Genomic DNA, 23,200 nt, shown 5'->3' on the forward strand with positions numbered 1-23,200 from the left:
ATTCCCGTTGAGAATGGAAATTTACAGTCACGCGATATTTTATTTCTTTTCCCTAGTTAAACAAGGAGGATAACAACTATAGAGTACGTCATTCATCTACGAAGTTTGTAACTTCTCATCTCATTCATCATCATTCTCATTGATGGTGCTGCTTAATTATCATTTTTGGGCGAAAAGGAGAGTCTACGGGTGCCTCTTGTAGTTGCAAAGTTCGATCTAACGTAACCAAACTGCAGCTTTTACCAATAAGAATTGCTTTTTGGCTTGTGGTTATTAAAGGATACTTTGCTGATTGAAGCGGACGTCTCCTTTCTGAGTAGTTTTGTCTAATCTTCTACAGTTTCTACAAAGATTTTGCTTCTTCATTTGGCAGAGATACTAAAGAAAATTGGAACTGGACATACCTTAAGAGAGGAACTCCCATCAACTGGCAGGTGGTATTAAGGCGACAGTCTCTTCTTGGCTGAAAGTCATTTACCCTGAAGTTACTTTTCCTTTTTCTGCCTGGATTTTTGGCAGCTCTTTGAGTGGCAGCCACCTTGACTCTATCACCTGCATCTTTGGCATTCTTTTTGTAATCTTGCTGGCCTTGTTCTCTTGATCTTTTGATCACAGAACTCTCATGTATCTTTTGTACATTTACACACCTTTTTTCATATAATACCAATCAAAAAAAAAAAAAAAACCCTGGGCCTATCACTATTTTTCCAGTTCGGATATCACAAGGATCTCAGAAGAACGGAGAAAATTTAGCTAAGTTTTCAGACACCATATTTGAAATGGGGAATTACCAAATGATTAGCTAACATTAACTATACAACAAAAATTGTCAAATTATCAACTAAATATGCATAATGAACCTTGTACAGAATGAAAGAGAAAGTAATGCTGCTCTTAAACTACAGGCAGGAGGCTTTCACTGTAGGTGCGGAGAACGAAAAATGACGAAGAGAGTTGGGTGGTATCTTGAAAGAGTGAAGCCATTCCAACTATTTCAGTCTTAGTCGAGCTGAAATACTTCGTCCTCCAGTTGTAAAAATAAAAACCGAAATCACCTTTCTCAAAGGATTTTATGATGAACCAATCAGTCCCTGGAATGGATAGAATAGCATCAGGGAGTATCGGTGTCCAGTCAGAAGGCGGTGGCATTAAGAAGGCCTCCTCGATCCAATAATAATCAGTACTGGTGCTGCATGCAACCCTGCTCATACATGTCACAGTATTTGCGTTCTGCATTCTTCTGTCTTGATCATGGTTAACATGAAGGATACACATCTTCATTGATGTGTTGTTATTCTTTTGACATTCCATATCTACCTTCTTCTTACCAACCACAGCTAGATGACCATCGACTTCAATCAGATGACCATGGCAAGGATAGAGGATTTCACCCACAATGAAATTAGGAACAGAAAACATTCTAAACCCTTCAGTCCCAACATTAAATTGGAGAACAAATGGTTCCTTTTTTAATAACAAGTCATTGTACAACCAGTATATGGAACCACTTGCATAAAGAGGTTTACTAAGTTCCTGGGCATCCACTTTTGGTGGGACTGAGACCTCGCGGAACCTTCTGCATGATGAACTATTATTGGTTTTGTCTTCTCGGCCACAAATGGTCAAAACCTCGCAAACAGCGTCAAAACGTGTCCCATGCCAGGTTTTCGTTTTTTTCTGCCAAAAAGCAACCACTTTGTGTTCTTCGGTAGCAGGATCATATCCGAAAGCATATCCAAAATTGTGATAGGTAACCTCATGTATCACGTGATCACCATCTTCATCTATTACTTGTATTTCCTCGGATTCATCTTCATGCTGTTGTTTAATTGCTGACTTAATCCAAGGTGTTGATTTTCTGGTGCTGGGATTGAATACGCATACACAGTCTGCTTCATTATCTGCTAAACAAAACAAACCATTGAGTATACCGACAATGACTGTATGCCCTTCAGGACACTGGGGAACAGGTATTTCCCCTTGCACAGTTGCTCCTCCTCCTCCTTCAGACAGTTGGATTTCCGCTGATAACAAACGTGGTCCTTCCCAAGCATATCTAACCCATTCGATAAGTAAGGAGACATCACCACCATTACCCAGACTAGTGCGTGATTTTGATCGGCTGAAGTGTAAATCAATGAAGTATGGGCTCTTACAAATTATGGATTGCCAAGATTTGCATACGCACTTGCAACTCATGATGGATTTAACAGGGACTCTACTCAATATCTCACAAACTAATAATTCAGTAGCAAGTACGTCCCTACTCCTACAACTGACCAGTGGAGGAAAGCCTGAACTACTTGTACTGATATTACCAAACCGTTTCATCTTTAATCTTCTTTTCTTCTGCTTATCTTAACTTATTCCTCCTCAAATAAAAAAATATCTTGAGAAATTTCAAGCCTTGAACAAAAATTACATAACCTGCAGTCCTTGAAGATATGTTAAAAGGAGGAAAAGTGCTAGTTATTTATAGAATTCTATACAACTTTCCTTATTCTCAAACTAATGAATCAGAATCAAATACAGCATCACTACTCCAACTGATAAGTGGAGGAAACCCTGAGCCACTTGTACCAATATTACCACACTGTTTCATCTTTTCTCACTTCTTTTCTTTCAAGTGTCTCAACCTATTACCTCCTTAAATGAACAAATCTTTCAAGATATAATACATATAATCTTCCTATCTTCAGTCATAGGAGATATGATAAAAAAAGTCATAGGAGATATGATAAAAAAAAAAAAAAGTGTTAGCTATTTATAGAATTCTACACACATTTCCTTTAGATGACCAACTTGAATCATCCAAATAAGTCAATTTCTTTTCGTTGTATTTTCAAATATTAGAAACTCTAATAAAATGATAACAATCAGAAAATTAGTGCTGAGATGATTTTTCTGCACCTACTATCTAAAAAATTGGTCTACTGAATGTACACAATCTCTAAAACTAGTGAAGTAGATTTTAGGGTGATAATCCCATTCCTGTAAACCCTAGCGACAGTAATTAGATATTTAAGAGAAATTTCACCAACAGATCAAAATAAATACCTGCTGACAGAAAAATCTTAGGTTGCAGATGCAAAAAAAAATCACCTTCCACCTTCCACGATTGAATCAGTGATTAAACAACAATGACTGTCTGGTTCAACGTTACTTAGAGTGGTTAAGAGTGAAACGGCGGGAGACCGAGAAAGGAACGAGACAAGAACTCCAACCGGTAAAGGTAAATAGAATTGAGAACCTGTGTTGGGCTGTATGTACTTAAAAAAATAATGAGCGAGACGGCAGGAAAGATCGTCGTTATGTTAAAAGCTACTAGCTCTTCCGTTTTATGCCCGTCTGTGCCCAGTGCCGGTACACCAAGAAAATGGCTGCTGGAATAAGGAATTAGAGATTATCGTACGTGTAAAAATAAGAAATGAATTGGGGCATAGGAAATAACACGTTTTATACATGGAGGTACCACTGTTAGCATGGATGATACTATTACATATGAGTACTAAAAACAAAGACGTAGAGCAAGTCTTATGGTGGAATCCATCCATCTTCTATCTTCCACGCTACCTCAGCATTTGGAGTTGTGGATGAAAGCACAAGTGTAGTGGTGGAATAGGAAGAACACTAATTTGAATAGCGCTAAAGAAAAGCTATTATGATTAGCGCTTGACCACGTCAACGGTCAAAACGCTATTCTCACCCCTTTTGATTTCTCAAACCATGATTTAAATCCGTGAAATTGTTCCAAAGAGAGGTTAGTTGATTTATATTTTGAGTTTATGTTTATGGTTTGATAAAAAAGTTAGGGTTTAGATGATATGATTGTTGATTGTATGCATTATATTCAATTGTTTGATGAATGATAATCAATTTGAACTAAATTAACTATGACGGATTTGACATGTAATTTAGGGTTTAGATGATGAACATTGTGTATTTTGTGAAATTGCCATGAGATAATGAAATTACCACTTTTTGATAAGATGTTTTAATTTACATTGTAAACAATTTGAGTGCATTGTGTGACTATATTGTTTTTATTTGATGATTTTGTATAGATTATGGATATGGATGTGTATATGGATTTGAGTGGAAAGAATTAGGATGAGAAACATGTTGCTACAAGTATAAACCCACTTGATAAAAACCATGATATTCAGTTTAGAAGTAATTTCGAGGACCTTGAGGATTTATATGATCGTGTGATGATTCATGAAAGAGCTAGGGAAGTTATTCGGAATTCCGGGCTTGCTAGATTTCTTGAAATTAGAATTAAGAGAAGTGATCAACAACTATTTTATGCAATCATAGAGAAGTGGTGGTATATCACCAATTCATTTCATTTCCCAAGCTTTGAAATTGGTTTCACCCCTTTAGATTTTGTTCACTTATCCGGAATTCCTATTGGAAATGCTCGTGAAAGATTGAAACACGCCGCTACAAGTAAATAGAGTCGTAGAGAAAATCAAGACCTAGAGGATACCTACTTTGGACCTATGCATGGGTATCAAAACTATAGCAAGAAGGTGGGTGATTTTCCTATTAGTTGCCTCACAAAATATATTGAGGACAATGCAAGTACTAATGAAAATTGGGAGATTGTGACTTGATACTTCTTATTATGGGTGATTTCAAAAATCTTAATGGCACGTACCACTACAAGAGCAAGCAAAGGTTGGATCATTTCCTTGCGTGATTTGAATGCAATTGGTACATATGATTGGGGTTTGGCTTGTTTTAGTCACTTGTATAGTAGCATGAATGCAATTGTTAGAGGTGGAAAAAACATGGGCGGAATGTGGATGATTTAGAATATTGGTTTTACATATATTTTCGTACTTTGACGCTTTTTCTCAAAGAAGATGTACCTCTTGATGTATGGCCTGCAATGATGATATTTAAGCGTGATAGTCTAGTGAAGTTTCAAAGGGATATCGCTAAACACTCCCTTACTACAGCTCGCCAACAAATGGAAAGATCTAGCGCACAAATTTTCTATGTTAAATCTTATAAAGTACCAATATTGGTTTGAACAAGATCGTGCACATGCTCTTGGGAAATCAAACTACGGAGGGGAAGGATCGACGTCAACCCAATCATGTTATGATCTTGGATAAAACTCCCAATGGTTAAGCCGTAAAAGATCAGCCACAAGTCATGATGCCGCACTAGATGATATACCTCATTATGTTCCACAAGATGATATAGTTCCAGAGTCACAATTAACCCAATTGATAAGTAGTGGTGGGCAAGGATTTACTCATGAAGATATGGAAAGGATTTTTGGATTAGAAGAAAGGGATTAGTGGGTTTACTGTGGTATTTTGGGAACATAGATGTCTATAAAATGGATGATAGTAGTCTTCTCAAGATTTTCTTTGCTTTCTAGATTTTTATTTTTTCTAATTTCAAAGCTTCTTTCAATTCTTTGCAAGTATGGCATACACTAGAAGTGAAGATTTGGCAATCACAAGAGCTTTTTCAAGAGTTAGCCTCATTCCGATTGTTGGAAATGATAATGCCAACAACTTTTGGGAGAGGGTGTTTCAAGACTTTGTAAAAGATGGTGGAAATGAAATCGGAAGAACAAGGAAGAGTATACAAAATAGGTGGGATGTGATGAAAAGAGACACCAAAATTTATATGGTCCTCACACAATCAATTTATGCAAATATGCCAATGTGAGGATTTGCGTTAGAAGAAGTTGGAAGTATTATTCAATAAGACCTCTTATTTTCAATTAGATACGTATTTTAAATCATTGATCTTATGTGAGATTATGTTTGTTTATTTTTTGTAGGAGCCGCAGGCCAAAACTCTCTATTTCGGAATTAAGGGCATAGATTTCCCACATGATCATGTCTACCAATTTCTTAAGAACAACCTTCCCGGAGCTTAAATCCCGCGATCATATCGATGATGAAGCTTGAAAATGAAAAGTTATTTTAAGTTATATCAATCATGTAATTTTAAGTTATTTCAGTTTAAGTTATTCCAATCCATGTAATTTTAAGTTATTTTAATCAATGAAATTCGGTTCACGTAATCTTATTGGTTCAAATTAGCTAATTTTAAATATTTAATTCCAAATTATTATTTTTTTTTTGAAGATTTTGTTTTGAAATTTTTAAGTTTTGAATCTCAATTTATAAAAAAAAATATTAACGTCAAAAACAGAAAATTCATTCATGTGGTGTGAGAAGGGTGTAATTAAAATAAATTTCGGACAAAGCTATTCACAGTAGCGCTGAATGTGCTATTCTTAATAGCGTTGAGAGCTATTATTAACAGCGTTGAACGCTAATAAGAATAGCGCCTGCAAATGCTATTCGAAGTGGCGCTCAACGCAATTCGTGTTAGTGCTTGACTTATGCTATTCACAATAGCGCTTTTCGTCTTCTACTGCGTTATTCTGATTGGCGTTCAAATGGATTCCACACAACGTACCACGAAACCTTGCAACCCTGCTGGGATTTTTCATGAAAAACACCAATTTGGAAGCCACTAGACTTGACATTCCACAATTTTTCCACACTTGGTATATGATGAATTCCACCATAAGACTTGCTCTTATAGAACTTGACCGCCTGATCGCTCAAATGGTGTTACCCTACTAATAATAGTATCTCTTTGTAAATCACTACAAAATAAATAAAAAAATCACAAGGTTCATTAGTTTTGTAGTTTTGGTTGTTATTTAGAACTGTGGAGAGTAGTGGTACTTGCTTTGACCTAAATACTATCATGTTTATTCCACTGGGAAAAATACTTACCAAAATGGAAGATTATTTTATCTTCCTTCCATTGTTCTATGTATGTTCCCTTATGTTCTAGTTAAATGAGTGGGGATGAAATTATAGAACAATGTTCTTCTTGTATTGTTTTCTAGTTAAAGGGGTGGGATCAAATTTAATTTTAGTTAGACTCTGTCTTAGTTGATAGAACAATTTTCTTCTCGTATTGATTGGATAATGTAATTTGTTACAAAGATGCAATTGTCTTAAATTATAAATGAAAGGAAACACAAACAATTTATAGAATTCCAACGTTCACAAGAGAGAGCCAGACCGACATAAAGAACAAATCAAAACAAGACACGTACACAAGCCTAACATCTAAGCACTAATATTTAAAAAATGACGTAAAGGCACTGTAAGAACAATCAGGTGATATTAACCCCCCTCAAGTTGAGGTTCCCAAAAGAATAAACCTTCAACTAATTACTGAGAAGAAAAAATCTTGGACTAGATAAACTCCCTTGGTAAAATATCAGTCACTTGATCCAAGGTAGAAATGTAATGTACCTCTAAAACTTTAGAGTCTACTAGTAAAAAATTGTAATCTACATCCAAGAACTTTGGAGGAGAGATATACTACACTAATATTATCACAACAACAGGAGAAATATGTAAGAACATATGCAAATCCACATAATTTTTGCAACAGAATTAGCTAAGCACATGTACTCAGTCTCAGTGCTGGACCTAGCTACTGTATTCTACCTTTTGTTAAACCATGATATAGGATTATACCCAAAAGATATGCAAAATCATTCAGTATTGCGCCTTGTGTCTCGTTCATCATCCCAATCGGCATCACGAAAACCATTTACGTGCAACTAATACTCTTTTGCTAAAGATGAAAACTCGGGGGTATAACAACCACACCCAATATTTTGTTTGGAAATTAGTATGGACTAAACTCCGATATAATTCCGAGAGCACCAACTTAAAAGTGAGACTCAATCAAGAAAGATATCAAAGAGATTTATCTCTTTCTCAATACAATCAATAAATCAACTAGATAGAAAACCGTGAGACTGATTGATATGGGAATAACTCAGATGGTACTAAAGACCGATGTCCGAGTGCCAATCAAGTTCTATCCAACAAACAAGGTCGTATTTATCAATTGTGATTGAACTACGCACAACCTGTGATATTTCAATTATATAAACAAATATAATGTGGAAAAGAAATAACACAGACACCAGAAATTTTGTTAACGAGGAGACCACAAATGCAGAAAAACCCTGGGACCTAGTCCAGATTTGAACACCACACTGTATTAAGCCGCTAAAGACTCTAGCCTACTACAAGTTTACTTCGCATTGTAATGTAGTTGTGCCCTAACCAAGTCTCACACCGTTTAAGGTACATTCACATTCCTTATGCCTATTGAATCCCAGCAGGACTCTGCGCACGTGATTCCCTTAGTTGATCTCACCCACAACTAAGAGTTGCTACGACCCAAAGTCGAAGACTTATAAAAAAATATTCCTCCCACATATATGTCTATTCTGGTTTTGTTTTCGCCTTTCGATAAATGAAGGTGAACAGGAAACTCAACTTATAATCCGGTCTTATAGTCCCAAAGAGCAGCCTATAAATATTAATCACCTCACAATAACCTACCTGATTAACAGAAGAAGTTATTGCGGAACCACAAGAGTCTGAGACGAAGAACAGTTGTGATTAATTTTTATATCTTACCTATCGGAGATAAATATCGATTAAATCTTAGAAAGGATAAAACTCAATACGATAGAAAAAGTAAGACAAGAATACGCAACTACAGAGAAAATAGTTGGATCTGAATTCACGAAACCCCAAATGAAGTCTTCAAGTCGTTAACCTAGTAATGATTTTGGAAAACCTAGGTTAAAGGAGAATCGACTCTAGTTTGAAACTAGGACAACGACGGTGTCGGGATTAGGTTTCCCAGATGCTATATTTCCTCGTTATATAGCCTTTCAAATCAGGGTTGCTTACAATCAAAGCTAAGATAGCTTAGTAACAAGGAAATTGATATTCACCGTTAGATGAACTTCTGATTTAAAATTCAAGCTAAGTCTGCTTAGAAATTAAGTAATCAATCTCCACCGTTAGATGGTGTTAGCTTGATATACACAAATGAATTATACTAATATTTAGATATGGATGAACTGTACCCAAACGTGTATACCTTCTTGGCTCAATAATAGTTAACCGAAGTTAGATACATGAACACTTATAGTTTAGCCACATTCATCTAAACTTCTAGATAAAATATGATGATCAATCAATCATGATACATAATCAAATGAATCTAAATGTGTTTCAAGAGAGTTGTTCAAATGTTCACCATCTCATAGAAATACATATGAACCATTTGAAACAAAATCGGTTTGGTTTGTAGTTGTACAAAGTACTTATACAAGAACCAATTCATGAACATAATGGCATGGTTTGTAAACCTAGTTCACATACTTTATTTCATTAAATTTCCAAGGAATTTAGTTCACAAACGAACCTGAGTTCATGAGTATGTATTTCATACTTACCGATTTTAGAACCTAACAACTGTGTTCGCAAACAGAGTACGAGAACTATAGTTTCGGACTATGGCCTTATCGTGTCGTTCACAAACAAAGTACGCTAACATCAGTTCCGGACTCAGCCTTGTCTAGCCGTTCGAAAACAGAGTACGCGGACAACATCTCCAGACCTTTTCACAGGTAAACATGTTCGTCAACATAGTTCACAAACAAGAGTTCCGGACCTGAACTAGAAATTCACAGTGCACATACAAAGTATACATACTGTATTATATCCAGGTATTGGTAGTCGTTATAAACTCTCATTTAATCATTGAAACATCCTTAAAAGACACAATGGTAATCTTACACAGACCACTAGCTTCAAGTAATTTTCAAGTGATTAATCGATCAATACGAAGCTTCCCAAGTTAACATCAAATTGTTGTCTCACACAAATCATGTGAGATGTTCAAGGTAATTTTCACATGATCATCTGGACTTAATATTTAGTTTCCAACAAATGAATTGTATACAACTAAACTCGTCAAGTAGATGATGAACTTTATCTAAAGTTAAAATCTTGCAACACGTATTTCAATAAATATATAAACTAGATAAACTCGACTAGAAATTTCATGTAAACCTGTTCGTAAATATAGTCTGGACAACATTTCCAGACCTTTTCACAGGTAAACTTGTTCGTAAACATAATTCACAAACAAGAGTTCCGGACGTGAACTAGAACTTCACAGTGCACATACAATACATACTGTGTTATATCCAGGTATTGGTAGTCGTTCTAAACTCTCATTTAATTATTGATGTTAGATCATTGCTCGATTGAACCCATCAAGCGTTGGTATGTCAAGTTTGGTTGTCATATTTTAGTGAATCAAAACTCATGTTAAGAGTCGATTGATTATGTACAAAAGTCAACTTCGTATAGGTTAGTATTAGGATATGAGACATTACAAGTATTGCGAAGTCTTGAAGATGTGAAGAAGCAAGGAGCTACAACGACAACAATCATCCTTCCACTTGAGGTTAATGATATTTGACTTGAACTGTTTCATTACCTAACGTATCTTTCAAGTCGTGCATATTGAAAACATAACTGCGAAGCATATGTGAACTCTAGATAGACATAGTATTAAGGAATACAATACGAGGTTTACTGCTTAACCATTAAACTTTGTAGATAAGACATCGCCATAATAATTTGAATGATATTGTGATTATGTATGGGTATGAGGTGAGGATTTCATCATAGGGAACAATGTTTACATGTGTTCTAAGGAAGTAAGTTCATAAACTTGTTTGTGGACCGAAAAGGAAATTGCCAGGTGTTATTGGTTTTGTTATTCATTGCATATCTTATGAACAACCAATATGTGTGATAGAGTATAAACGCTCACAACTTGTTGTGTTCTTGGTAGAACTATTCACAAAGGCCTGACTTATGTATTGGTATAAATTTTATTAGTAAAACCGATCTTAAGTAATCACCTGTGGTATGATTGGATTTTGTATGTCTGAACAATTAAAAGGAAAGGGGGAACCAATCCTTGTAAGAGGTGAAATACATCAAAGGGAATCGATCCTTGTATGGGGTGCAGCAAGGTTTATAGAAGAAAGGGGAACCGATCCTATGGACATGTGCAACACATAAGTTAGATACCATATATATGTGGGGAACCGATCCTAGTACCTAGTCAACCGAATTTTTTGAAAGCTAGTGTGACTATGCACAGTACTCACATGGAGGTAGAACCGAAACTTGTTTTGGTAGAACCGTAAACCCATGATTATGATTGAATGTTGGTTTGATCAATCACATAGTTCTTGAAAGTCAGATAAACTAATTCTAAACTTGTTTGGAAGTGTGTCAAATCAGTTTCAAGGTTGTAAGTGTGAAAGAGAACTTACAAAGCTAAGATGTCAACAAACTTTGAACATGTGCTGTGAATGTTTATTTCTTTAATTGTTCAAAGATATTCCTTAATGGCTAAGGGAAGAGAATCCCAGGATAGAAACAGTAAGTTAAGAATCCTTTAATTAAGGTTATTAATTTCATTTTCTAGGGAAATTAATGAATTAGTAATGTGCATTTACTAATTATATTTTCCGAGATATTTCGATCGTTATTTTTGGACAGAGCATTTCCAGGAATTATGGAAACCGAATTTGTTCTTTAATGAGTATCTTGAGAATATTTTCGGTTTTGGAAATTCCTTGGTGTCCAAACTTCCTTGTCTATAAATACTCGAAGTTTGCCTTTCTAGAAAACTAATCCTTCGTAACAACAAATTTACTCTTTTATTGTTGTTATTGGTGTAGCCGCCTATTCGGAGAGGAAATTAACCTAATTATGCGAAATCTCTTACGGCCGCTCAGTTTAAAGTCTTCTTTGGGATTGAGAAGCTCTAGCGCGACCCGTTGGCGGGAAACTAGATAATTGCGGTTTATCTTTTGTTTTCGATTGATTTGATGACTAACGGTGGTTGAAATCTGATTGCACCTAGTTTGTTTATTCTTGAGAATATTCTCTTCTGATATAAGATTCACTCAAACTAGTTCAGAGTTTCGACAGGGATCTTTAGACTGTTGTTAGTTCTAAAGACGATCTTGTGATAATCCATTGTTAAGAGACTCCGTTCTGTGCGTGATTGATCACAAGAGATTCAAGTGATTGTGCGCAGGTGTTTATTGAAGATTTAAGAAGATTTGAAGACAAAGAAGATATTACTTGGGTTTTATAATCTTTGGTGTGCACAATACTTGTTTCGGTAAAAGAGGATCCAATTAATAATTGGTTTATCCTTGTGGTCTATTGGATTGATTAATTGAGTAGATCGGCATCAACACGATTCTTTGTATTAAAGGTGTTGTTGGCTTAATCTTAATCGATTACCTTTGGGTGATTGAATATAAGATAAATCTAAGGACCTGACGAATGAGTTTATGTTGAGATTAACGGAAGATCCTTTGTCCGACTCATATCACTTGGTTGAATAGAGTTGATACCAAACAGATTTGTTGTTCCTATACTGTTTGGAATACAAACCAAAGGAATTGTTCCAAGTACTTGACTTATTTATAAGTTGGAGGCGTGAGAATACAAAAGGAACTAGGTGAACTATAGGGTTAGTTACTTGGTCTCAACTATACGAAGTTAGTGTAATTTTGTGTAGCGGCTTAATCCTGAGAGCACTCAATTCTGAACTAGGTCCCGGGGGTTTTCCGCATTTGCGGTTTCCTCGTTAACAAAATCTTGATGTATCATTTACTTTTATATTCCGCATTGTAATTGTTTTATTATAATTAAAGTAAATTACACAAACGTTAATTCCTATTTACTTGATAAGCAATCCTATTGTGTTTGGTAAAGTCCGAACTTTTGTATCAAGTAAAAATACTTCGTTGTTGTATTGTCTCGATTTCGTATCCATAGACGATCAAACGAAGTTTAGTTGTATTGTCTCGACTCAGTCCATAGACAATCACTTTCGGAGAAAGGACATATAGGTAGGAAAAGTTTTATCTTGAGGTATATTTGGGTACCCTCGCCTTTTCAATTGGTATCAGAGCGGGAAAACACGAAAAGATCTAACAATCCGTGTTTGGTGCGATCCAACCTATAAGAATGAATCCAAATGACGATTCAGTTAACGTAAGACAAGATAATGAGAGTAATATCTCAAGGAAAACCAATGGAAATTGGTCTCGAAAGTCTTTTCGAAAATCAAAGAAAAATTCTATGACTAATAATTTGATTACGAATCAGGTTCCTGATCAAAAAGGGGTGAGTTCGAAACTCAAGAAACATGGTTTGGACTCATCTCCAATTCATTGTGAGAAATCTTCTGAAAAGAGATTCAATTCACTTGTTAGCCCGAGTTCTGAATTTGCTAAAATGCTGGAAAGCTTTTTCAAACGTATAGAAAAAAATTCAGAAAAGGGTAAATCCATTGACAGTCTAGATGATGTCCTAGAACTTATTGTTCAAATGAATGGAAGAATATGTGAAGGAAAGCGAGAAACACTTAGTCTTCAAAATAATCGGATAGATTATTAGGAACAAAAAATGGCTTTATGCAATGAAGTTCATCAACAGACTATAAAGTGGGAAAATCTTACTCATTCGCTGGAACACTCATAGATAAGGAATAAGGTCCTTATTGAGAAACTTCTTACTGAAACATGTCAAGAGGTATATCTGAACAAGCGTTTAGAAAAACATTTCCAACAAGGGATGAAAACCTTAAGAGGACATATAGAATGTCTTGAACAAGAGACGTTAGCAAACTGTCGACTGGCAGATCTAGACAAAACGGGTTCAAGTTCAAGGAACATACCATCCTGGGCACAAGATGTGACTAAGGATATTGTATCTCGCAATTCCCTTAACAAAAAGGATGGGTTCAGAACCCACAAAGAAGAACATGATTGTTTTCAAAAGGGAGAAAGATCTCCTCCTGAAGTGTATGATGAGGATTATCCTCATCCTAGTGCTTAACCGCATTGGAGTGTGCATCCTTACCTTGCCCAATCCTCGGATATAAGGAAGCACACATACCCGGGCAACTGGTATCCAACTAATATCTCTTATTCAACATAGAGAGATTACACAATCTACCTTAAGGATTTTTTATTCATCTTTATGTGTAGAAAGGTTGTCTCGCAACAACTTGTGTAAAAAAGATAAGCTAGTATCTATTGACACCGATTTTGGAGATAATCTCTTTGAAAAATATTGTGTTGATGTAACACATTAGATGCGGAAATATTTTTTCAAATCTTGTCAGAACTATTTATTTAAGGTTGATATCTATGTTTGGAATGTGTTAAAGGTATTCCTTGTATTAGTACTCAAAGTGTCAGAGAACATATACAAAAGGATGTACTCTCAAACCAGATCTCAAGCACATCTCCTGAAAGCCTTGAGTGGAATGACTTCTAAGGAAAATTTACATCTTGATAATGCCTTCAAGAAATATGGTTGTGAAAACATCGATAATGAAAAAAATGATATGAATCATCTTCTTGTCCAAAACAGTTTGGATGCTAAGGTTGATATTATCAATCTTCGACAAGTCCTCCTCAGTACTATCGAAACTCATCATAGACAGGCAGCATTACTAAGAACTGTTATTTGTAACCAAAGGAAGTTGATTAAACTTGGAATCGATAATAGGGAGTATGCTAGGAATATTAATCGAAAGGTTAATGCTTTAGCCTGTGAACATAACCAAGGTACTGTGTGCAGAATCCGAGATATCAGTCGAGATGCTGTTGATGAAGATCCTGAAAAATTTGAGGAAATTGAGGATGACCTTTGAAAAACTCCTGTCAGAAGGTCATTAGAGATTAAGTGATTTGCTGTAATACTTAATCTAGAATAATAGACATCAAATTTTGATTTCTTTCATTGATTGTATTGGTCTATTATGAATAAAATTATTTGATTAGTAATTTTTTTCTTGTGATAGTTTTTGGTTTACATAGCCTGTGATTAATTTCTTTTATCTTATTGTTATGTATATTTATGAGATGTTTTATTTCGGTTTTAATACCTTTATATTCGATATCATATAATTGTGAACCTGGTAGGTTCGGAAACCTACAATAATAATACTGCAAGTGCACAGTGTCTAACTAGTAGATAATGAAAAATACAGGTCGTTCCCACGAGGAGTGTGAAAATACTACTACTAACTAATACCAAAAACTAACAAATCAAGAAGGTGATGTTTGACGATTTTTCAGATATTTGGGACAAAATGAAATAATAAATAATTCTAATAATAAACAAAATGGGTAACGGGTTGTTAAAGTTTTCGATTTCCACCAATTCAATGATATAAACTCGACTAATCTCTATATATTACTCAAGACAAATTTCGAAATCAATCTCATGTCTCGGAAGATAATATGTTTAAATTCCAAAAATCTGGTTTCTCCGCTTTAATTTCCTTCGCTTCATGGGTAATGATTCTAAAGTATTACATATCAATCCTAAAGCATATTGCGTCAAAGAATTTAACCAAGCACGCTATATCAATTGAAAAGTATAAGTAATCAACAAAATCACATAATCGATTAAACACCAAGCTACATGAAGAGAAATCACTAATCTATGAATTATTATTAGAAATATCATCGTAGAGTTCATATAAATAAATTGGCTTCAATCTAAACCCTAACAAACAACTTAGCAAACCATGAGAAAAGAAAACTCAAATACACCAAACCCTTGTCGCCTCTTCTGTCTGTCAACAACTCTGCGGCCGCCCCCCATTTTCATTTTGAAACAACACATAAATATATCCCACAGATGAATTCACGTCGTCGCCACATCACCTCCCAATAGAAGTCTGCCATATGTCATGAAATACAATCCGCCCAATAATATTGTGCCGCGTGTCATAATATGACGAAACATTGTAAAGTATCAGTGAATCTCCACGTTCCATAGTATATGAAACCACCAAGGAAATGAATTAATTTCATTTAAAAAACATGATATTTTCTTGCATGTGTTGGACCCACCTTAATTGTATTTGCACAAATGACGTCATTTGGTCTCAAATATTCCTTCAGATTCTTTATATATATATAGCAAGAGAACTTATGTAAGGACAAGATATGTTAATCTTTCCCTTTTCTTCATTTGCACTTCATTTGCACGTGGTCATGGATGTGATATTCTTCCATTCTTATGCTAACAATAATAAAGTCACTCTCGACCAATCTTAGGTGGCATTAGTGTGCTGACGTCGACTCGCTTCACCATGCATTAATTGAAGAGCAAATTAAAACTTGTCTGCAAATTGTGACCTCGGCTGTGAAATAATTCTATGTTGCTGATATATATGAAATACTAGGCCAGCATAATAAGTGCTGCTGATATATAGAAATACCAGGCCAGCATAATTGATCATTGTGGTTGCTGATACATGGAAATACCAGTCCAACCACATTTCATCATTGTGGTTGCTGATATATGGAAGTACCAAGCCAACCACATTTTTCCATTTTCGTCGCAAACACCATTAAGTCTCACATTTTGTTGTTTATTCGCTGGATGATCGAATTCACTTGTACTTTCTGCAAAAGCACTAAAATAGTATTAGTAACTAAAATATTTTATCATAGCTAATATAAATATGGGTATAAAATGTAGCATATATATGCTTATCAGAACCCTCATGGTTTGGGTGACTTTTTGATTTAGCGGGATTAAGTTCTAGCCCTACTAGGTAGGCTTTATCAAAGGATCATGAGGGGTTCTGTTAGAAACAATATGTGAAAAAGTCACAATATGTTGAATCGGTTTTGGTTTAGCATAAAAGCATATGTGTTTCGACAGGTTTCAACCTTTGCTTGCAATTGTTAAAACCAGTTTTCAACCTTTCTCTGGTAAAGGTTGAGGTGTGTTGTTATTGTTTTGTTTATGCATAAGAATGACAACGTGGTGATATTTCGATATCAATTCTCCCTGGACGAAGATGCTATCATATTGGAGAAGTGGATGCGAAATTTGAGGTAACAGTCTTGTTAGTTAATTGTTTTCTTGTTTAAGAAAAGCCTGAGTTTATATTATATATTTTTGTTGCTTTTGCTTAACAAAATTTCGGTTCAATTGATATTTATTCCATGATGTGTGTGTAGATGTGTGTTTCAATTGATTCCGGTTAAGAAAAATTATTGTTATCTTACTTTATTGTGTGGTATCAATTGTTTAGGCTTACAAAATTTCGGTATAATTGATGTGTGTGTGATTCAATTGGTTCCGGTTAAGAAAAACCATTGTTATCTTTCTTTTTGTATGGTATCAATTGTTTAGGCTTACAAAATTACGTTGCAATTGCGGTGCTTTTAATGTCTATGTTGTTTCAATTGCTTCCGGTTGAGGTGAATAATTATGCAAGTTGATTTATTTTGGTTTGTATGAATTATTTATGGCTTAACGAAATAATTTGTGTACGGGATGAGTTGTTTAGTCCAATTCAATTCCGGATAAGAAACTAAGTTAATTCTGATCTTAGTTTGTCTTATGAAAGTGAGGTTTCGGTTATTCAAGTCTAATCGAATTCCTAAATAAGAAATGCTAGTTAACTAACCTAGTACTTGTCTTGTTTAAAATTGAAAGGTCTAAGTTTATGGATAATTAAAACCTGATGAGAAAATATGAAGTTTATCTTTATTTTGGTCTTATCGAATTAAGCGGTTGTTTTTGAAAAATCGGTTTAGCAAAGGGAATAATATGATTAGTTGTTTTTGGTTTGCTAAACTAAATTGGAAAAATTGTTTCGGACAATTGTTTCCTTGGTAACATATCAAAATAAGACTACTTGTAGTTTCGGTTTTGATATTGGTTATCAGAACGTGATGTGTGGAACCCTCGTGCCTAACTCTACAGGTTTGCAAGTCTATTCTGAGATTTGTAAGATTCTTTTCGTGCTGTCCTTTATTTTTTCGTTTCTTTGTCATTTTTGTGACAAAAAGGGGGAGAAATATATGGAGTAAACAGGTGATGTTGGCATTGATTTTATATTGATTGGCATCGCTAGGGAAAAGAAAATTGGTACTTGAATGTTTTATTAACGAAAGAGTAAAAGCACAGACTAAGGGGTAGTAACATGTCATATAAATTGGTATAACAAAGACGTGCATATTTAATATCTACCTATCTTCCTTAGGGGGAGTATTTTCTTTGTTATTATAATGTCAATAGCGGCATTTTCAAGGATCGAAATAAGCAGTTTTACTGTGCTGTTGAATCGGGAATCAAGCGGATTGTAATGAATTCTTGTAATTTGTTTATCCATATGTTGTAAGAGTTCAGTCACTAAAATTGACAAAGAGGTAGATTGTTAGAGCATTGCTCGGTTGAACCCACCAAGCGTTGGTATGTCAAGTTTGGTTGTCATATTTTAGTGAATCAAAACTCATGTTAAGAGTCGCTTGATTATGTAATAGAGTCAACTCCATATAGGTTAGCTTGAAAGTATTAGGATATGAGACATTACAAGTATTGCGAAGTCTTGAAGATGTGAAGAAGCAAGGAGATACAACGACAACAATCATCACTCCACTTGAGGTTAGTGATATTTGACTTGAACTGTTTCATTCCCTAACGTATCTTTCACGTCGTGCGTATTGAAAGCATAACTGCGAAGCATATGTGAACTCTAGATAGACATAGTATTAAGGAATACAATACGAGGTTTATTGCTTAACCATTAAACTTTGTAGATAAGACATCGCCATAATCATTTGAATGATATTGTGATTATGTATGGGTATGAGGTGAGGATTTCATATTAGGGAACAATGTTTACATGTGTTCTAAGGAACTAAGTTCATAAACTTGTTTGTGGACCGAAAAGGAAATTGCCAGGTGTTATTGGTTTTGTTATTCCTTGCATATCTTATGAACAACCAATATGTGTAATAGAGTATAAACGCTCACCACTTGTTGTGTTCTTGGTAGAACTATTCACAAAGGCCTGACTTATGTATTGGTATAACTTTTATTAGTAAAAACGATCTTAAGTAATCACCTGTGGTATGATCGGATTTTTTATGTCTGACCAATTAAAAGGAAAGGGGGAACCAATCCTTGTAAGAGGTGCAATACATCAAAGGGAACCGATCCATGTATGGGGTGCAGCAAGGTTTATTGAAGAAAGGGGAACCGATCCTATGGACATGTGCAACACGTTTTTAGGCAAAGGGGAACCGATCCTATGGACATGTGCAACACATATAAGTTAGATACCATATATATGTGTGGAACCAATCCTAGTACTTAGTCAACCGAATTTTTGGAAAGCTAGTGTGACTATACATAGTACTCACATGGAGGTAGAATCGAAACTTGTTTTGGTAGAACCGTAAACCATGATTGTGATTGAATGTTGGTTTGATCAATCACATAGTTCTTGAAAGTCAGATGAACCAATTCTAAACTTGTTTGGAAATGTGGTAAATCGGTTTCAAGGTTGTAAGTGTGAAAGAGAACTTACAAAGTTAAGATGTCGACAAAATTTGAACACGTGCTGTGAATGTTTATTTATTTAATTGTTCAAAGATATTCCTTAACGTCTAAGGGAAGAGAATCCCAGGATCAAAACATAAGTAAGTTAAGAATCTTTTAATTAAGGTTATTAATTTCATTTTGTAGGGAAATTAAAAAATTAGTAATGTGCATTTACTAATTAGATTTTCCGAGAGATTTCGATTGTTATTTTTGGACAGAGCATTTCCCGGAATTATGGAAACCGAATTTGTGCTTTAATGAGTATCGTGAGAATATTTTCGGTTTTGGAAATTCCTTGGTTGGTCCAAATTTCCTTGTTTATAAATACTCAAAGTTTGCCTTTCTAGCAAACTAATCCTTCGTAACAACAAATTTACTCTTTTGTTGTTGTTACTGGTGTAGCCGCCTATTCGGAGAGGAGAGTAACCTAATTAGGCGAAATCTCTTACGGCCGCTCAGTTTAAAGTATTCTTTGGGATTGAGAAGCTCTAGCGCGACCTGTTGGTGGGAAACTAGATAATTGCGATTTATCTTTTGTTTTCGATTGATTTGATTGACTAACGGTGGTTGAAATCTGATTGCACCTTGTTTGTTTATTCTTGAGAATATTCTCTTCTGATATAAGATTCATTCAAACTAGTTCAGAGTTTCGACAGGGATCTTTAGACTGTTGTTAGTTCTAAAGACTTTCTTGTGATAATCCATTGTTAACAAATTCCGTTTTGTGCGTGATTGATCACAAGAGATTCAAGTGATTGTGTGCAGGTGTTTATTGAATATTTAAGAAGATTTGAAGACAAAGAAGATATTGAAGATCTGACTTGGTTTTTATAATCTTTGGTGTGCACAATACTTGTTTCGGTAAAAAAGGATCCAATTAATAATCGGTTTATCCTTGTGGTATATTGGATTTATTAATTGAGTAGATCAGCATCAACACAATTCTTCGGATTAAAGGTTTTGTTGGATTAATCTTAATCGATTACCTTTGGGTGATTGAATATAAGATAGATCTAAGGACCTAATGAAGGAGTTTATATTGAGATAAACGGAAGAGCCTTTGTCCGACTCATATCACTTGGTTGAATAGAGTTGATACCAAACAAATTTGGTGTTCCTTTACTGTTTGGAATACGAACCAAAGGAATTTTTCCAAGTACGTGACTTATTTATAAGTTGGAGGCGTGGGAATACAGAAGGAACTAGGTGAACTATAGGGTTAGTTAATTGGTCTCAACTATACGAAGTTAGTGTAATTTTGTGTAGCGGCTTAATCCTGAGAGTATTCAATTCTGGACTAGGTCCTGGGGTTTTTTTGCATTTGCAGTTTCCTCGTTAACAAAATCTTGTTGTGTCATTTACTTTTATATTCCGCATTATAATTGTTTTATTATAATTAAAGTAAATTACACAAACGTTAATTCCTATTTACTTGATAAGCAATCCTATTGTGTTTGGTAAAGTCCGAACCTTTGTATCAAGTAAACATACTTCTTTGTTGTATTGTCTAGATCTCGTATCCATAAACGATTACACGAAGTGTGAACCGATTAGTTGTATTGTCTCGACTCAGTCCATAAAAAATCATTTTCGGAGAAAGGACTATAGGTTGGAAAAGTTTTATCTTGAGGTATATTTGGGTACCCTCGCCTTTTCAATTGAAACATCCTTAGAAGACACAATGGTAATATTACACGGACCACTAGCTTCAAGTAATTTTCAAGTGATTAATTGATCAATACGAAACTTCCCAAGTTAACATCAAATTATTATCTCACACAAATCATGTAAGATGTTCAAGGTAATTTTCACATGATCATCTTGACTTAATATTTAGTTTCCAACAAATGAATTGTCTACAACTAAACTTGTCAAGTAGATGATGAACTTTATCTAAAGCTAAAAGCTTCCAACACGTATTTCAATAAATATATAAACTAGATAAACTCGACTCGAAATTTCATTTGTGTATAATGTAAAAGTCTATATACTTATACACTTAGTATGATTAGAAGATAGAATATAATAGACTTCTGAGTGATAGATAAGTTTTAGTCTCCACATACCTTTTGTTGATGAAGTTCCTCCAAGCTCTTCATTAGATCTTCTTTTTGAATTGGTGAACACTGTGAAGTCTAAAGCTCAACTACACACTTCTGTCTTAATATGAGACATAGTTATAAGTAGACTAGAAATCAAGTATATAGTTTTGATCAACTTAACTTGAAAAACAAGCTTGAGATAGCAACGCTTGCGAGTTCGACCGAGCAGTTCTCTAACAATCTCCCCCTTTGTCAATTTTAGTTACAAAACTATCAATACATATGGATTACAAAATAAAAAAGCTTTGTAGCTTCTGATCTATCATGCTTGATTTCCCTGGCTCTTCAACTTCCTTGAATTCTCCGTTACTTCAATTTCTCCATCGATTATGAATGTGTTCAACTCAACATCATTGTTGTTGAAGATCCATATCAATAATAATACGAAAACGAAAGTTCTCAATCATTGTTATTCGCTGTCATATTATTATATAAAATCAAAGTCCAGTTGCATCACAACTTTGAAATAATACTACGGTGATATGTATCACTCCTTCTTAGTCAATACTTCTATCTTATAATGAAAAACACTCCCCCTTACATAATGATCCGTAAACCATATGTATGTAATGTGAACTACTAAATAATTCTCCCCATTTTTGTTAAGATAAATTGGAAAATGTACGAAAACAACAAGATCATAATGAAATTCTCAAAAGATAATTCATGACTAAAAGGAAATATGTCAATTTTGTTTCGATGATTTCACATAGTCGAAACTTAGTGTACTCATCAAAGAGTTTATTAAGATACAAGTTAACCCCTTCAAATTCCACAACCGCTCTCCCCACAAAGATATGGCAATTAGGGACAAGTTCATTTAACAACTCTCCCCCATTTGATGTCATTCCCAAAAGAAAAACTTGAGCGACCTTACTTTTACGAGAAAAGAAGGATTTATTTAGACATTAACAAATCACATGGATTTGTATCCAGTAAACTCGAATAAATTAACCACAAGAAGATCTTATTGATTAATTTAGCCGGAAACCACTCAACATAAGAAATCTTATGGAGTAAATACAATACTTTCACATAAAAGTGGATCAGGGAAAGATTAATACTGCGAAGTTTTCTCAAAAAGTTCATTATATTTGTTATCAATATTTGCATAAAGACATAATAAACTTAACTTTTGAGCATATATGAGATAAACACAGTTCACGAACGTAAACACATATATATCTCATAATACATTTGCAATATATAAACCAATAAAATTAAATACTGCAAGATCATCTTCCAAATAACTGAGAATTTAAATAAATAAATCTAAAAACATTGCAAGATGAAAATCGTTGGAAATAGCTATGTGTAATCACAATATTTTCTATACCAAACCCTAGTTATCCTTCTTAAACATAAGAATAAATTCTCATAAGAAGTTTACTAGACATTGAGATTCTTGAAAAACTCTTTATCGTCCCCGAATTCCTTGTCGTCAACAGACATTGGAACATAAGGTTCATGAAGAAAGGAGTCAATTCCAACAAACCTTCTTGAGTGTTGCCGAACCAGGGCTTTTTCAATTTCAAGAGATCTTAGTGCGGTGGCCTTTATTTGTTGAATCTCCATCCTTGTTTCTTTTAACTCTTCAAGAATAACATAAAACTTTTGAAGATTTGAGGTGTTAGCCCTTGGTTTCTTCATATTTTTCCTTTTTCTCTTCAAAGTTGTAGAGGAATGGGATTTCTCTTTTCCCTTCATGATTGATGGCTTAACAATCATATTAACATCTTTTCCATCAGA

General features: G+C 34.6%; 1 protein-coding gene across 1 annotated transcript; it reads right to left on the reverse strand.

The window, feature by feature from the left end:
• Positions 1 to 773: 773 nt before the first annotated feature.
• On the reverse strand, positions 774 to 3,393 carry LOC113358600 (F-box protein At4g19940-like). The gene is made up of 2 exons (XM_026602205.1): positions 3,058 to 3,393; positions 774 to 2,427 (listed from the first exon to the last, which is right to left on the reverse strand). The coding sequence occupies exon 2, from the start codon at positions 2,329 to 2,331 to the stop codon at positions 895 to 897; it is 1,437 nt and encodes a 478-aa protein (XP_026457990.1). The 5' UTR covers positions 2,332 to 2,427; positions 3,058 to 3,393; the 3' UTR covers positions 774 to 894.
• Between the last annotated feature and the right edge of the window lie 19,807 nt (positions 3,394 to 23,200).

Source organism: Papaver somniferum, chromosome 3 (genome assembly GCF_003573695.1).
Source record: "Papaver somniferum cultivar HN1 chromosome 3, ASM357369v1, whole genome shotgun sequence".
Lineage (NCBI taxonomy): Eukaryota > Viridiplantae > Streptophyta > Magnoliopsida > Ranunculales > Papaveraceae > Papaver > Papaver somniferum.

What these genes read in the sequence shown, in the direction of transcription:
- LOC113358600 (XM_026602205.1), bottom strand. Translation starts at nt 2,331, where the DNA reads ATGAAACGGTTTGGTAATATCAGTACAAGTAGTTCAGGCTTTCCTCCA.